Below are 17029 nucleotides of genomic sequence, written 5' to 3' on the forward strand. Positions count from 1 at the left end.
GAAGAAGAAGAAGAAGAAGAAGAAGAAGAAGAAGAAAGGAAGGAAGGAAGGAAGGAAGGAAGGAAGGAAGGAAGGAAGGAAGAAAGAAAGAAAGAAGAAAGAAGAAGAAGAAGAAGAAAAGAAGAAGAAGAAGAAGAAGAAGAAGAAGAAGAAGAAGAAGAAGAAGAAGAAGAGAAGAAGAAGAAGAAGTCGGAGGAGAAGGAGGAGGAGGAGGAGGAGGAGGAGGAGGAGGAGAAGGAGAAGGAGGAGAAGAAGAAGAAGAAGAAGAAGAAGAAGAAGAAGAAGAAGAAGAAGAAGAAGAAGAAGAAGAAGAAGAAGAAGAAGAAGTCGGAGGAGGGCTGGTGAGATGGCTCAGTGGGTAAGAGCACCCGACTGCTCTTCCGAAGGTCCGGAGTTCAAATCCCAGCAACCACATGGTGGCTCACAACCATCCATAACGAGATCTGACTCCCTCTTCTGGAGTGTCTGAAGACAGCTACAGTGTACTTACATATAATAAATAAATAAATAAATAAATCTTTAAAAAAAAAAAAGAAGTCGGAGGAGAAGGAGGAAGAGGAGGAGGAGGAGGAGGAGGAGAAGAAGAAGACGATGACAACGATGATGAAAGTCAGAGGAAGCGGACAGGCAAGTGTGGCCTAATTCTCACCTCCTCATTAGAAGTACCAGTGAAGCCAGGGAAAAGAAGGAAAACCATCAGCCAAGCTGGGCTAGCCAAATAAAAGAAACTCCCAGCATTCCTTGCACCCTTTTCTCTACCAGCACCAGCTGTGTAAGACTGACCAAAGTCCTGCAGTCAACTTGCCAACAGCAGTGAAAAGATAAAAAAAAAAAAAAAATGCATCTAAATAGATGTTCTAAATCTACTTTCTTCCTCAGTGGAGCTTGGGAGGCAGCAAAGGAACCAGAGACCTTTGATTCCGCCACCAAGTAAGTACTAATTAAGTCTTCTGCTTGGAAAAATTACTACCCCTTTCGAGAGTGCTGTTTCTCCAGTAACAAATAAAAGCATGGCGTCTCGTTACGGGGTGTCTCTGGCGACTTTTGAAATACATATGCACAAGACACAGTTTTTTTTTTTTTTTTTTTTTTTTTTTTTTTTTTTTTTTTTTTTAGGGATCTCAAAGATACACACACATTCCCACAGTAATATTGGAGACACGTCATTTCTGACACTGCCAAATTCATCTCGGAGCATGAGGAACTGGAAGGTGGCGGTTGCTGTCAGTGCCGTCTCAATTATTAAGTGTCCCCTGGGCATGCGTTTCCTTTATGTTATTTCCTATGATACCATGAAGGGAACACACAGCTCCCAGAGCAAAGGTTTAATGCAGAAGATGGAACAAAACTCAGTAATGGGGATTCTGTTCAATTCTGACCATAACTTACTTTTAGATTAGACTGATTTCCAAACACCATGGGGTAAAAGAAATTACCACGGGGAGAGGGGGGTAGGAAGGCGGGGAGATTAAGTTTTCATGATTTGTTCCAGGCAAGACAGTACTTCCATCTTCCTGTGTGAATACATTAGGAGACAACATGATATAAATGGGAAGAGAACCTTCTCATTTGTGGCTAAAGGACAACTTCGGACATTCAAATGAGGAGCCAGGGAAGGGTCACAGACACAACTCTTTCTCTGTGCCCAAGAAATAGCCACACGAGCAGCCCTGAGAAATTTAAACAGTAATGGCCCATTATTTTTACCAGGAAAACCTGAAAACACATAAAGCACACAAGCTTCAGCTTGGAGACAAGCTCTGGTGGGGGACACCATCTGGAGGGGCGCCTACGAGAGAGAGAGAGAGAGAGAGAGAGAGAGAGAGAGAGAGAGAGAGAGAGAGGCACAAGAGGAACGAAGCCCTGCTGACAGTAACCCAGGGCAACAAAAACAATTATTTCTTTCCAAGCACATTCAGAGCTGCTGGAGAGAAGTGGAACCCAGGTGAATTTTCTTAACAGATGTGTAAGTGGGGCTGCAGAGATGGCTACTTTTCCGGGGGAATCAGGGTTCTATTCCAAGTCTCATCTAGAAAGAAGCTCATAACCCTCTCTAACTCCAGTCCCAGGGGGTCTGAGCCGCCCCTCCTTGGCCTCCACAGGCCCTGCACACATGTATGTCTGCAGGCAAAACACTCATACTCATAAAACAAACAAACAAATAAACCAAAAAACCTAAATAACCCAAAAAGATGGGAATTCACTACAAATGACCAGGAAAGGGCCCAGGGTACATCAACCAAGGCATTTCTTTCTTCCCCTCCTCTTCCTCTCTCAGTCCCCCCCAACCCCTGCCCCAGTCTCCCTCTCTCTCACACACAAACACACACAAAATACCATACAAAAATATTAAATCCTGTGACCAAGATTTCAGGAGGAAAAAAAAAAAAAAACCCTGAAGAGGGAAAAAAAAATCCAGCCATCCAATGACCAAATGATACTATTGAGTATAATTTGCAGGATACTTTATACTCCAGTGAGATGATCCACAATTAGAAATAAAAAAATTAAAGAAAAAAAAAACATACCTTTGCAAGAATGTGCTTGTCTTTTATAATGTACTCGTAAGTAGTCAGGAGGACATTGAATTTGCCACTCCGTAGCTGGGGAACAAGGGAGCGTCGCATGGCAGGGGTACCCTGAATGGGAAGAAAAATACATCGATTACCCACTGGAAGCGCATAGGTGCGATTTCTCACTGTTCAGAGCTTAATGGAGCCTGGACAGGCCATGCGCACATACATGTATTATCATATACTGATCTATTATCTCTGAAGAAAGTGGAAGCTAAACCACACATATCTTGACCCTTTCCAGGTCCTTACAGGAAGGTTTCCCACTTACGACTGAGGAAGGGAAGAGAGAGAGAGGAGGAAATTGCAGTGAGAACCCGCTGCTTGGCTGAAAGGCTCTCTTTCTGTGGGAGAGTGCAGCAGGCAGCCCCAGTGCCCCCTAATTGCCTGCCAAGGCAGGAGGAGCAGTCGGCACAGTAGCAGCCCACAGCAAGCCAGTCAGCAGCACATAGAAAAGTGTGATATTTGTCATTTGTATTACTCTCATCAGAAACCTTGCAATATGATAATTAACAATTTTCTTCTGCATTTCACTATCTGAAAGTAATTATGGTTTATTACAGTAATCTTCTTGGGATGATTAACTCTCACTGTTTAGTACATGATGTACATGACAAAACTTTACAGCCAGATACAGTTCACAGATGTGCACATGCAAGGGAGAAAGCATAGCTCAGGGTTTTGTTTTGTTTTGTTTTTTTCTTTTCCAGGTTTATATAGAAACACAATGCTTCAAACCTTGTAAGAAATTTTCACCACAGAAGGAGCCCATTTGTCAAATTCATATGTCCAGTTAGACAGAGTCCTACAAAAAGAAACAACAACAACAAAAAGAAAAACCAGTAAAAACCCACACACGTACACACACATATGTAAAAGTCAGTTACTAGAAACCTGTTACTTATTTCTAGCCCTTGCCCTAAGAGGGGCTAGAGAATATAAACTATCCCAGACACATATTTATTTTAAAGCTATGGAGGTGAGAGGCAAGTTAGAAATAAGCTGCCACAAAGCACGACAGTTTTACACTTCATTTAAAATAAAATCTCCTAAGAAACAATTCCAAAGTATATAAAGACAGGGAGCAAGCAATGTAACAGAATCCTCCTGTGGTTCCGAAACCCAACAACGGCTGGAGGGTTTGAGATCTATACAACTCTGGAAAGCTACTCAAATCAGGCAAGAGAAATTACAAAACCACCTGAAAACAGTCAATAGACCTGTCAAAGGACGCAGGGAAGAAATACTGAATCTTTTTTTTTTCTTTCTTAGTCCTCCAAAGTGAAACCATAATATCCAAGTCAGCCCCTGAAAATATAGTTTGAACACAAAGGGTATGTAAACAGTATGAAGGCAGATAACTCAGCCTTGGTCAGAAGAGAAAGAACTGAAGGAAATACAAAACCAAAAGCCTTGTTCTTCCTGCAGGTGTCTCGGCACTGCGAGCCACAACAAGTGGCTCAGTGACTAAAGGGTGGCCAAGACACACATACACCGAAGCACTGGACTAAGGGAAGGTGGATGTGACTAGCTCATCTTTACTCGGCGTGTTGGCTACAGACCAGGGGGAGCCGTTCAGTGGGTAAGGAACTGGGGCTGGGCTGGACACAGCAGAGACTGGTCCTTCCAGGGCAGCAGGCCATTGAAACACAAAGTATATGTGGGAAGCTTACTTGGATTTGTGGAATTTGTAGCCATGGTTTTGATTTCTATTCTGCTTTAAAAGATACAATAAGGAAAATGTACAAAGCTAGAATCTTTTGGAGGTGTGTGTGTGTGTAAGTGTGAATACAAAGAAAATATTTCTAGGAAATTTTAAAAATGCTCTCACCTTTCCCTTTAGTAAGCTACTTAAAGAGCAATGAGGAACTGAATGCACTCAGAAGCAGTGGTTCTCGACCTAAGGGTCAAGACCCCGTTGGGAGTCACATATCAGCTATCCTGCCTATCGGATACCTACATCATGATTCATGACAAGAGCAAAATTACAGTTTATGAAGTAGCAATGAAATAACTTTATGATTGGAGGTCACAGCATTAGGAAGGTTGAGAACCACTGCTCTAGAGGGTGTGGGCTACCCTGACTACAAGGTTAACATGTTCATGGCTGATAAGAATCGCTACAAACTTTACTTGCTAGTCAAAAGACTACAGTGGGGCTGGTAGGTGTGGGAAACTAAAACCGACATTCATTCAGATTCTGTGCTCCTGGTATTCCCACCCCATGCCACTATTCTGTCTGAAGAAAGAAACAAGGCTGACAGGGCAATCTGCACCACATGGAATGCTGGCTGCAGGGACAAATGGCTGTACTTACGAGAGGGGGACGATGATGAGGTAGGGACCATTGAGCCTTTTGTGCTCCATCAGATACGTGATGAGTGCAATGGTCTGGATTGTCTTGCCTAGCCCCATTTCATCCGCTAAGATTCCGTTCAGATTGTTATTATACAGGGAAACCATCCATTCCAGGCCCTGGAGCTGAAATGAAGAGTAATTGTTTCAATTATCCAAGATCTGCACAGGTAATTAATACTAATACAACTCAAGTGAGCCTGTGACTTCCTTAACTTCTCTGTGCTGTATGCTGAGTGTCCCACAGTAGCAGAGTTGGGGTGGGGGTGGGGGCAGGAAGCACCGACCCAAAAGGAATTTAAAAGGTGAGCCTGTAATCTCCCTGCTGCTTGGCAGGTGCTAAGTGCTAATCAGATTTAGAAAGGATGGGCTAAGGCAGGCTGGTGGGATTTGAAGCAGCTTTGCGGCTCATCGGGACTTAGCATTTCACAGTAGATGACATCCTGGAATTATTGTAAATGAAGAAAACCCAAACCAAAATCTATTCCAACCACTCCAAGAACAAAAAGCCAATTCGAGGATTTAAAACAACCCAGAAGGCTGAGCTGGCCTACAGATCATCAGAAACTGCTTTCTGGATTGCGACCAGCCTGCCCCAGGGTGCCATCCCTGCAGTGAGGAAGCCTGTGACCAGGGAACCAGGGCCATTCTGCTGGGCTCCAGAAGGACATTTATTTCTTTTCCTGGCAAAGAAAGTCCCCAGGCAGGCAGCACGCAGCAACTCTGCACTGTGGGCACATTCGGAAGGCAGCTCCCTGAAGCTGGCAGCCTGGAAGGTGTACTACATGTTTTCAGAGCATGGGAAGTACAGTCCAGTCTCAGCTCATGATTCCCAATTAGGCACAAAAGAAAGGCGAGGTGAATAGGCAGACTAATGGCACTACCATGATGCAATGCTGGGCCTGAATGACAGCATCCATTATATGTGATACACACACACACACACACACACACACACACACACACACACATATTAAGATACACAGTGTTACAATCAAGTTAATTCACTAAGTCAGTTACATTTAGGACATGTTGTGATCTTGTACTTGGAATATTCATTAAACAGCTCGTCTTTGTAAAGGATCATTCGAGGAACTATTGCAGTTGGACACCAAGGTAGACAAGGCAACCCCTTCAGAAGCCAGGTGAAGAGGAAGTGCTGAACACTCATGTACCCCAAAGTAGCCCAGTTCAGAGAATGCGGGTAACCGTGTACTGGCTACATTTCCTTAGGAAAATACTGGGATCACCTAAATTTCACAAGCCAAATTGGGGGTGGGGGTGGGGAACTTGTGCAACAACTCCGTATCTTAAAGGTTTTTGCAGAACAGCAACACAAAGAAGATAAGGAGAGAAACGGATAAGCCCTGAGAGAAAAAGAGTAAGTAGACCAAAACAGGGATGAGAATCAACCAAAACCAAGTATGAGGCTGGGTGATGACCAAGGCACAACCCAGCACTTGAGAGTTGGAGGCTGGAGAATCAGAGTTCACAGGGCTATCCTTGAACAAGCAGTAGGTTCTGTCCCACCTGGACTATAGGAGAACCTGTCTTAAAAACAAAACAAAAAGCAATGTGCGCACAAAAATGCCACACTGTACCCCATGACTCTGTAGGCTCAATGTAAATACCGAGTTTAAAAGAGACAGAGGAAAGGCAGACACAGACAGACAGACAGACAGACAGAAAGGCAGTCAGACGGATCCCAGATAAAATAAAAAGCAGAACCAGCGGAAGGGGAGTAGTCTAGAAACCCACAACATGTGTGGAAGGAGACTTGGGCTTTTCTGCACTGTGGAACTGCGGAAAGAGACTTGAATCAAAGTCTCCAGGAGGCAGCCGGAAGGCTGTACCAGTGCTGCCAAGATTAAATTTGTCAAGAAGCCATCACAAAGTTTACTGTGACCACCTATGAGCTTTTAAGAGAAACAGAACCCACACAACAGATAAGGATGCTCAGACTGCAGATAGGGGGCCTTTTGTGTTGAAAGTCCAGGACAGGGTGCACGTCATACAGAGAGGTGGATGGAGCCCACCGAGGAGTGGGACGGGCACAGGAATTCTCAAGTAGGAGGAGCTGGATTTGAGAATGGAGCAACGGAGAACGCTTACAAAGGTGTAGGCAGAATGAATGGCAGGAGGAAACCAGGGTGGCATCTAAAGTTCTTTATGAGGGCCATTAGTGGGGGCTTGCTGCCAAGGCTGAGTTCAATCCCTGGGGCACACATGACATGAGGAGACAACCAACTGTTACTGCAGCTTACCTTCTGACCTCCTGAGCACGACATCTCACACACACACACACACACACACACATACACAATGTGTAAAGTAGTAAGAGTTTGTTGTTGCTGTTGATTTTTAATTGATAAATAAATCAGAAAAAGTTGGGTGGTTGTGGCACACACCTTTAATCCAAGTACTAGGGAGGCAGAGGCAGACAGATCTCTCTGATTTCAAGGCCAGCCTGATCTACAGAGTGAGTTCTAGGACATCCAAGGCTACACAGAGAAACCCTGTCTTTTCAAAAACAAAGGACCAAACAAAAACCATAATAACAACAACTCAGAAATGGATCTCCCATGTCAGATATAGCAGAGAACACACTGAAGTGTCAAGGTATCAAGTAGGGCAAATGAGATTAAAAATAATACTCTGACCTCTTGAAGGGGGACATGGCCTTACCAGGACAGTGATCTTCAAAGTACGTTCTAGGAGCTCCAGGCAAACCCTAAGACTTCCCCAAGACAAGCCCCGAGTCTGTCCAAATGGTTTTAGTGATCCTTCTCAGGTATTGCTAGTCACTCTTCCCACGTGGCTCTCAGTACAGATGGGGCCCAAGCCACCATGGGCAGCAGTGGCTAACCCCAGGAGCTCTGAGATGACTGGTCACAAGCACGCACCTCACTAAATGCAGTCTAGATAGCACCGTTTTTATAGGCTACTAGTAAGCAATCATGTAAACATGATCCAGGCATTAGTAGAGAGATGTTTGAGAACTGTGGAATCCAGCTGTGTTTAAGCTACTTTTCTGCAGGAGACTGATGGGTACGATGGAGTCTTCAATAAGCATGTAGGGACTATGGATGGACAGAGGGGAGTCACGGCCAAGTTGATCACCCAGGTGGCCTGGGATGGTCCAGGGTCAGCCTATTATGGGCACCAAGGACTTCTACTCACCTTTACCAGTCATGATTTCGTGCTAATAAATGGGATCACCTACATTTATGTGACCACAAAACCTTATCCTTTTACTTTAGCTTTTAATTTAGTTTTAAATTTTAATTATTATTTTAATTTCATTTTTTAATTCAGTTTCAAGAGTAATTCGTGCAACAAATGCTCCAAGGGGCACACTCCAGGTAACTTGGCAGAAGCGTTGGAACTAGAAGTCAGGAGATGCCCTCAAATTAAACACATCACAGGAAGCACCTGCTACATTTATTACAGTCCCTAGGTTTTAGCCAAGGCACAGGTGCCAACAACTTTATCATACCTTTAATAAAAGGTATGAGTGCACCTGCTGTCGCAGCTATAGCTGAGCTAACGCCTCGCTTGCTTCAGATCCCCAGCCTAATGGGATGGAGCTGATTTTTTCCTTTTTGCAGAGAACCGCAGTAAAACTGGTCCAAACGTTAAGCCAGCATTTCTTACAAAATCCATTCCAGGATGACAACAGCAAACCCAGTGTAGGGAGCACAACTCTCTGAAGGAAGCCTACCCCCACGCTACACCCCTACGGGGAGGGCACTCTAGATAACTGAAGGCACTTAACCTGGAATGCATCCCCCATCTTCATCTCCTAGGTTGACTAAGGCTTCTCAAGTGGGGCGCAAACGCTTCGGGACGGTGTATACGCAAGGCTAAGGCTTGCTACCGAAACACAAACGCACCAGTTACCTGGTAATGCTTTAGGGTGCCATTAATGAGGAGGGCAGATTGCTTCTCCACCCTCTCAGAGATAGCGTGAGCCACCGTGTAGTAGGACTGGGAGCCTCTGGCACTGTACTGCATGCTGTATTCGTCGTCCACATCCTGCTTCGCAGTCCTGAAGAAGACAAAGTGGAAAGTCCACAGAGAGATTTGAGTCTGTGTGCTACTGTATCTGAAATGACCCAAGCCTCAAACTGCTGCTGTAGGAATTGCCTGCCCTGCAGTTAAGATTAGTCTCTGTAAACGTCACAAAAACTGAACAGGGTCAGCAGTACTTCATCAGCGTCACATTATGCATGGGAGGAAGCTGGGTCTCAGACATGTTTCTCTGAAGGTCATAAAAGGTCAAAGCCCATCAGGGGTCTGACCAGCACAGCTGTAGATGAGCACTGGGCTAAGGAAGCTATCCTGGGTTCTTTGGATGCAATGCAGATCTCATCCACAGGACACTACAAAAGCTTGGGTGACATGTAAGAGAGGATTCAAGAGCACATTAGAGGGGAAGGGGATCATAAGGGGGGGGTCTTCCTTCCACCACGCCTTACGGGGCCTTTACCCAAGGCATATGGAAGGGTCACTGCACTGTCTTAAAGTCCTCACTGAAAAACCAGTGCTGAGCTGGAAAACAAAGGCTCCTAACATGGGACACACAACCTGGGAAGGGAAAAACATACTACAGTCTCCCCTCCTTTCTGGAAAGCCTCATCTTGTGAGTGTTCTCTTCTGTCCGCTACTTCAGAACAACACTTGTATAACAGTCACCCGAGCAACGTGGTGTGTGGACCGCAGGTGGAGAGTCAGCTGAAACGGGACAAGAATGGCCCCTGGCCCCCAGACAGGGTGAGCTGAGGCTAAAAGTTTGGACCTGGGCAGAGTGGGCAGCCGATAACGCTATGGGAGCCAGGATGACACAGGAACGGGGATTCACACTTGGGCTTCTGGGTATGCTGATGGCTTTGAGGGAAGCAGGGAAGGCTCTCTCTCTCTCTCTCTCTCTCACACACACACACACACACACACACACACACACACACCCATTAAGTAAGTTTGATCAATCTAATCTAGAATAGAGGCAGGAATGGTGGGTGCAAAATCTAGAAAAGAACCTGAGCAGGAAATAGGATTCTCCAGTCAAGGGAGGGGGGAAGGGAGGGAGGCAGGGAGATGAGCAATCCAATGCCCTTGGCCAGAGGGGTCCAGAACTCAGAAGTTAACTGTAAGGAGCTGAGAGAACATTCCCAATTGGGGTGTGACTACGAAGTCTGCTCCTGTCTTTTGAGCAGCATTTGCAGACAGAAAACCCCCACTACATGAACCTCAAACACTGACTGCCCTTGTCATATAAGCTCCGAGGCCCACATACTCAATGATCTGCTTGGCATCCTTTTCGGAAACTTCTTCACTGTTAGGATCCAGCAGTATCTTCTCCTCGGTTTCCTGCCTACTGGACTCTTCTTCTTCATCCTGGAGGAAGAACAGAAATACAGCCAGGCACGTACTTTAACGAGCAAGTTCTATGATTAGCACTTTTTATAAAGAGATTAAATAGTATTTTGCTTCACAAATGAAGCAAGTAAATCCAATTAAGGGAGGAAGCATATTTAACATCTGCTTAAACCAAATGATTCAGCATTTCACCAGAGAGAGAGAGAGAGAGAGAGAGAGAGAGAGAGAGAGAGAGAGAGAGAGAGAGAGAAATGTTCCAGGGGTCCCCAAGACCTACACTCCCAAGAGTAAGTGTGTGAAAATCATACCAGAAAGACATAATTATTTGGTCATTCCAAGCAGATATACAGACCATATCTGCTCTTTTAGAATCCTATATTCCTCTCTCCAAAAGCAGATGCTAGAGGCTTAGCATCCTCCTGAGAATGTTCTTTCTGGTGATGCTGAGGGCCTCTGTGGTCCCCGTGCATAGCAGAGGATCTGAACTGGTGAGCACACTGTTTCCTGAGGCTGGTGATTCTCATCACGCATTTCTGAGTGTTCAGAAGAAAGGCATCATTACCCTGGCACAGGAGATTACCTCCCTACCTCTAGCAAGTGTCCCAAAATACTCCTCCTGTCCACAACTAACCTGATGTTCGAAACCATCTCAAGGTGAATATGTGTTTCCTAACTATTGACTAAAGAAAGGACACATGTGACACAGTATCAATGGTGACACCAAGGCACTGACATCAGGTCATTAGGAAGTACCTCCTAGAAGTGTGGAGCTACAGGTCACTCACTGGTGGCCTGGGGCTCCTGTCACTCGGTCAGAGGGCATCTCTTACCGGCTGTCAGGAGATGTCTGCAGTTGTCAACATCTGGGTGGCACAGGCTACCTAAACCACCCACTTTATCTTATCCTTACACTCCCAGGCTCTTCTTCAGAAAAAAAAAAAATCTTGTAACAGATCATTTATGGACCTGTTCACTCAAGCAAGCAAGTGTGAGAGAGCGGAGCGGGGAGATACTAGCATGCCACAAAGTATTTGCTTTTTAATGGTTATGTTTTTCTAAATGAAAATTTTATTGTTTTCTCAAAGCAGTAAATGTTCACGGTATATTAATTTAGAAAGCGAAGATCCAAAAATCCAGAAGGAAAATGACCATTGCCTTAAAATCCCCATCAGTTATTAGGCAAGGCTGTGTCATCAGCTGTTTGACATCCATCTGGGGCCATGCTGCACTCGGGCCCTGTGTTCTGACCCAAACCAGACTTAATGACTGTACAAGCCAGACTCAAGCAAAGGATATAAACATCACTTAATCTTTTTATTTGTACTAATCAATCATTTCATAATTAACCTAACAAATACCTTTATCATTTCTTAATCCCTAGTGGAAGTACGCAAGATTCTCATTTTAGGATTTAAACGTATTACTTATTCCTCCCAAGAAAAAGCGAAATATGCTTTCCTTCCAGTAACCAGCATATCCAAGAATTCAAATCTAGGAGTCATGTTTAAAGAGACATCCAGGCAGTCAGTGAGTCTTAAGGCTTGCCCATGTTGCCCTTTCTAGCGCAGGTCCCTGATACATAACTTCTAATGGACGCCATGGCTTAGAAGGGTACACAAGTTCTTGGGCAGTTAGCTCTCGCTACAGACCACTTGGGGATAGGACAGCGTCTCTCCCAAAGCAAGCCATCTTCAAAGTTCTCACCCAAAGGCCTCCTCTAATCTAACGATAGCTTCTCTCTTCTTGGTTCCAAATGAACTTAGGATTTGTCAACATTTCTCACCAGCCAGGAACCCCCCGAGATGGTAGTGAGGTTGCAAGGCACAGAACTTCAGAGACTACCCACATGCTTAGCCCCAGTCATTACCTGAGAACAAACCCAAAAGCCACGGGCAGGAGGTGTCACGAGGAGAAGCGTCTGCTTCTGTTAACACTGAACCCCACAAAGTGACACATGTCCACATACCTCCTCCTCATAGTCCGATTCACTCTCTTCACTGTCGGATCTGGGTGCAACTTCGTAACTGGGGAAAAGGAGGAGCGGAGACGAGGGGGCTGATCTTAAGGCATATATGACTTAACTGCAATAGCCTACTTGCAAATGACAAATGCACACAGGAAGCTTCCCCATCTCAGCAAAGGCTCCCTGCTTTTGTTTGGGGATTTTAAAAGGAATGCCACCCCCACCCCTAGTCAAAGGAGCTCCAAGAGTCCCAGCAACTGTTTTAACACCATACCCAGGATTCATCTCCAGCCAGGCATCCAGCTGACTTGCTTTGGGTGCTTCTGGTCCAAAGAGGACCTTGCCAGTTTCTGTGTGTGTCACTTTGACAGGCAGGTCACTCATCTGGCTGCTTTCATCTATTGGCTAGAAAGAGCAAAGAGAAATCAAGTCAGCCTTGGGTCGTAGGAGGCTCTCTCAGTTCTACACTGGGTATTTTTCAGGCTTTCTGGTTGCCCAGTAACTCAACTGTTTTCTGCATTTTTTCTTTTCAGGATCTAATATGTCTTTGTGAGTAGGGGAAAGATCACCTCCCATTAAAGAATCCAAAGTACACATGATGGCACATGTGGGGAACACTAGCACCCTGGACACTGAGGGAGAGAGGTCATAAGTTAAAGGCTAGCCTAGGCTACACATTGAGACTGTCTTTAAAAACTGGAGCTGGGGCTCAATCGTACAGCACTTGGCTACCGTGTACAAGGTTCTGAATTTGATCCCCAACAAAAAAAAAAAAAAACTCAATAGGCCTCCCTGGCACCTAAGGTACAAGTGTAAGGCGTTGGCGTTTCTAAACTGGCTGGGTGTACTTGCCAAGGCTCTGAGTTAGAAGACAGAGAAGATCAAGGAATCTGGGACGCAGGTATCCTAACAGACAGCCAAATCACGTTGGCAGCAATGCAAGTGGAGTGACACTGGGCTATGACAAGTGCCTGCCTTCTCCAAATAGCAGCCATGGCTTTACTGGACCAGCTGGATGGGATGACATAGAATTAGCTTGGAGCCCTAGGACAGGTTCTCCAGGTACCCTTTATCCTGTTATGCACTGAACATTCCTAGCCCAAAAGTGTAAAATTTGAAACTTTCTGTCCATGAACATGATGGAACAAGTGGAGAACTCTATAACTGGCCAATGGGAAGAACCATCCATAGTTAGTCCAAATACAAGCATACTAAAATAATGCATAAAGTCACCCTCAGACTATGCATTAAATCCTATGTGAAAAAAACCATGAAGATGTGTATGAAGCATAAATAGAGTGTATACTTAGATCTAGGTCCTATCTCCAAGTTATTACACACACACACACACACACACACACACACATATATATATATATAGAGAGAGAGATCATACATATTTATATATGTATGTGTATATATATATGTATATGTGTATATATACACACACATATATATATATATATATATATAATACACACACACACACACATATATATATATATATATATATATATATATATATATATATATATATATATAATACACACACACATATATATAAATAATATGTATATCTATTCACTCCAATGTCTGAGTCCAAACCCACACTGAAACACTTCTAGCTGCAAGCATTTTGGATGAGGACACGTGCCTTGTAATAAATTCTGTTCTTACTTCAGGCAAACAGACCTGATTCGGGTCATTTAAAACTAATAGTTCCCCAATCCTTTACCTAACACTCCCCAGGTAACAATTCTTGCAAGCTGTGGTTTTGGATAGAACAACAAAACATAGCCTATGTCACCTACTACAATGTATTTTATTTGAAGCTAACCCACCAGAATTGAGTCTACTTCAACCATTGGAGCTATGTGTATGATAACAAACAAACAAACAAAATTCTGCTTATTTGAAACCTGAAGAATTGACCAAGACGAACATGAAGTTTATTTTTAGACTCTACCAAAAAGAGGGGGAAAAAAAACTTTGTAAAGAAAATTAAGAGTATGTGAAACTGCAGAGGTTGTAGATAATGTGCCCCAGAGAACAGGGTCTCTCGGTGAGGTTGGAAATGAAGCAACTCTATGCAAATGGATGCTACTAATTGTAAGGTGACCGACTTCTAGGAGCAGGGCCCTGGGTAAGTCATTTGGAAACACTTCATTTGTGTGTGCATTCTGCTCTCTACTTCCTGAAGAGTAGGAAAATGGACTGTTTAGGCAATTCATTATTTCAAAGAACTTGCCCTAAATTACTCTTAATTAGTTTTGTGGTCAAATAAATACATGCAGCTCTATTGGCGCAATTAAGATTCCCATATAATTTATTCCAATTAAGCCCCCCCAAAAATGATAAGGAAAAACAGTGTGTTGATGTTACTATCAATATCTTGGAGAAAATAACATCCTCCCCAAAAACCCAAAGCCCCTACAGTTCTTTGCTCCTGCTCTCTCAACCAAGTACCATCAACATCAGAGCCAATATTAGCGACTATTCACAAAGAACTTTAACAGAAAAGGCTTGCCCCAGCCTGTCAGTTTTACTTGCTCCTATGTGCGCTAAAGCAATCACTCTGAGCAGCAACACTTTGCATGGCCACAGGATTCTTCCTCGTTAATGTAAAAGGTCATCCACACACTCCCGAGAGAAAAGGGGGATCTAACACTTGCTACCATTTCCGTGGCAAAAAAAAAAAAAAACAAACAAAAACCCGTATCTTGTTATCGTGGGCTATTATCATACAGCCTGTTTTATTGCTAATGTCGCACCTCGGAGAAAACTGGAAATCACTGTGGGTGGAATTAGAACTCTGGCAAAAGCACAGAATGAGCCCAGAAGAGAAATAAGAACATTATTTCCAAACAAACTGAGCGAGATGCCCACTTCTCAAACTTCAGCAAACAGAACTCACATTTATTTACATTAAAGATTAAAATGACATGTATGTCAGAGGTCCCAGATCAGGAGCTAATTTCCACACAAGATAAAAGATGAGAGAACTAGAAGGCATTCAGTTACCCTGGGGGGCCACCTTCTGAGAGAAGGCTGGGGTGTGGAAAGCCATTGCTGCTTCTAAGTGTTCCAACACAGCACTCTACCCGGTAATGAACTGTCTACAATTTCTTACATATCAATATTTATCCTGATCTTTTCTTTCCTTGCAATGGCTTAGAGTGGTTAGCCAACATCTATTTTCAAGAGGTTTCTGCATCTGGCCACAGGTCCTCATGTGCCTAGTGATTCTAGAAGGAAACGTGCAACCCCCCCATCACATGTGAAAGTCATTTAAAACAAACTCTCTGACTCTGCATCTCTTCATTTTATAACTGGACAGATCCTTCGGTTTTTCAGGGAAAAAAATCCAATAAATAAATAATGCTTCCTCAGAACTCAGGATAATATCAGAAGTCCTAGGATATATAATTAAGGACAATATCTGTGTAGCTCTATGTATAGTCTATATTATAAGCCCACAGAAATACCTCAAGAAAATCCAGAATATGTATACTTTCTGGTTTATGTATTTTTCCAATTTCAAATCAGTAATTAGCTAAAGAGAACAATAAGCTGTATTTCATGCTTCTGTATTATTTACTTGCCAAATGAAATCACAGAATCACTTTAGCCTCTTACACCTTCTACAAAAGATCTATGTTTATCTGTATACAGCATGATTTATAAGAAATTCTATCAGCTGATCAATAATCTTGAGACAGTGTTATTCTAAATTTCTACTGTGCTTTGAAGGAAGATGTTTGTAATATCTTAACCCCATCATCATGTGCATGTGTGTGTGTTCACATACGCTCATTCATGTGTGTGTGTACAGGCATGTGTGTGGAGGACAGAAGACACTCTTGTCAGACCTTGCCTTTCACCTGGTTTGGGAGAAAGGTTTCATGTTGTTTGTTGTAACAAAATTTTCCCTGTCCAATTAATTTAAATATTAAGATAACAAGAAACCTGTGATTGGAGAGGGAAAAGGGAGGTGGAGCTAAGAGTTGTAGAGGCAGGGAGCAGTGACACAAGAGAGGAGGAGGAGGAGGAAGATGGAGGATGAGCAGGACAATTCAGATTCTGGGTGGCCTTAAGGAGCCACAGGTAGCTATAATATCATTTAGGGATAGAATAATTGGGTTAACTTACCTAATCTAGGTGAGCAGCTTATATCATTATCAACTGGCTCTGAAATTATTGTGTGGGCATTTTGTAAATTGAGAATTAATTAATATGTAAATCTGACCGTTTAATTATAAACTTCTAGAGTTTTGATTTTACCGGGTTACTGGGAATTGTGACAGCTAACCACTAGGTGGGCGGTCATCACATGGGGCTGGCGTGGCAACAGCCCACCAAGGAAACTTAGTCAGGTGGAGACTTCTCAGGAGCTCTGGGCCAGAGAGTCTGCCGAGAAGAGAACACCATGCTGGAGCCGTGGAGCCTGCCAGGGTCCAGCTTAGCGCAGGAATTTGCTGGTCTTTTTAATATTTCATGCAATAGTTTGTCACTAAGAGTTTCAGGATATCTTGTCCTCAAGCTTCTAGCGGTCGCCCTGCCTTTGCCTGCAGTCACTGTACAAACACTGGGGCTACAGACAGCTACCATGGGCAGCTTCACATGGGTTCTGCAGGTCCTAACTTGGCCTCACAATTGCACATTGAGAGTTCGCCCCACTGTGCCATAGCCCTACCAATGTAACTGGTTTTTTTTACTTTAAAACGGATCATCTAAGGGGCTGGAGAGATAGCTGGACAGA

The 17029-nt window shown here is 43.8% G+C and overlaps 1 protein-coding gene across 5 annotated transcripts in view; it reads right to left on the reverse strand.

Annotated features, from left to right (window-relative positions):
* The window catches only part of Smarca2 (SWI/SNF related BAF chromatin remodeling complex subunit ATPase 2), a 171059-nt gene that overhangs the window by 94960 nt on the left and 59070 nt on the right, over nucleotides 1-17029 (reverse strand). For all 5 annotated transcript variants that reach the window (XM_021151584.3, XM_021151582.3, XM_029472470.2 and 2 more), the window contains 7 exons: nucleotides 12545-12675; nucleotides 12274-12331; nucleotides 10225-10325; nucleotides 8829-8976; nucleotides 4891-5054; nucleotides 3312-3378; nucleotides 2529-2639 (listed from right to left, as the gene is read on the reverse strand). In XM_021151584.3, coding sequence (XP_021007243.1) covers nucleotides 2529-2639; nucleotides 3312-3378; nucleotides 4891-5054; nucleotides 8829-8976; nucleotides 10225-10325; nucleotides 12274-12331; nucleotides 12545-12675 — 780 coding nt within the window. The remainder of the gene's footprint in view (nucleotides 1-2528; nucleotides 2640-3311; nucleotides 3379-4890; nucleotides 5055-8828; nucleotides 8977-10224; nucleotides 10326-12273; nucleotides 12332-12544; nucleotides 12676-17029) is intronic.

The sequence above is a fragment of the Mus caroli genome, unplaced genomic scaffold (assembly GCF_978045245.1).
Source record: "Mus caroli unplaced genomic scaffold, Mus_caroli_1 scaffold_20, whole genome shotgun sequence".
Taxonomy (NCBI): Eukaryota; Metazoa; Chordata; class Mammalia; order Rodentia; family Muridae; genus Mus; species Mus caroli.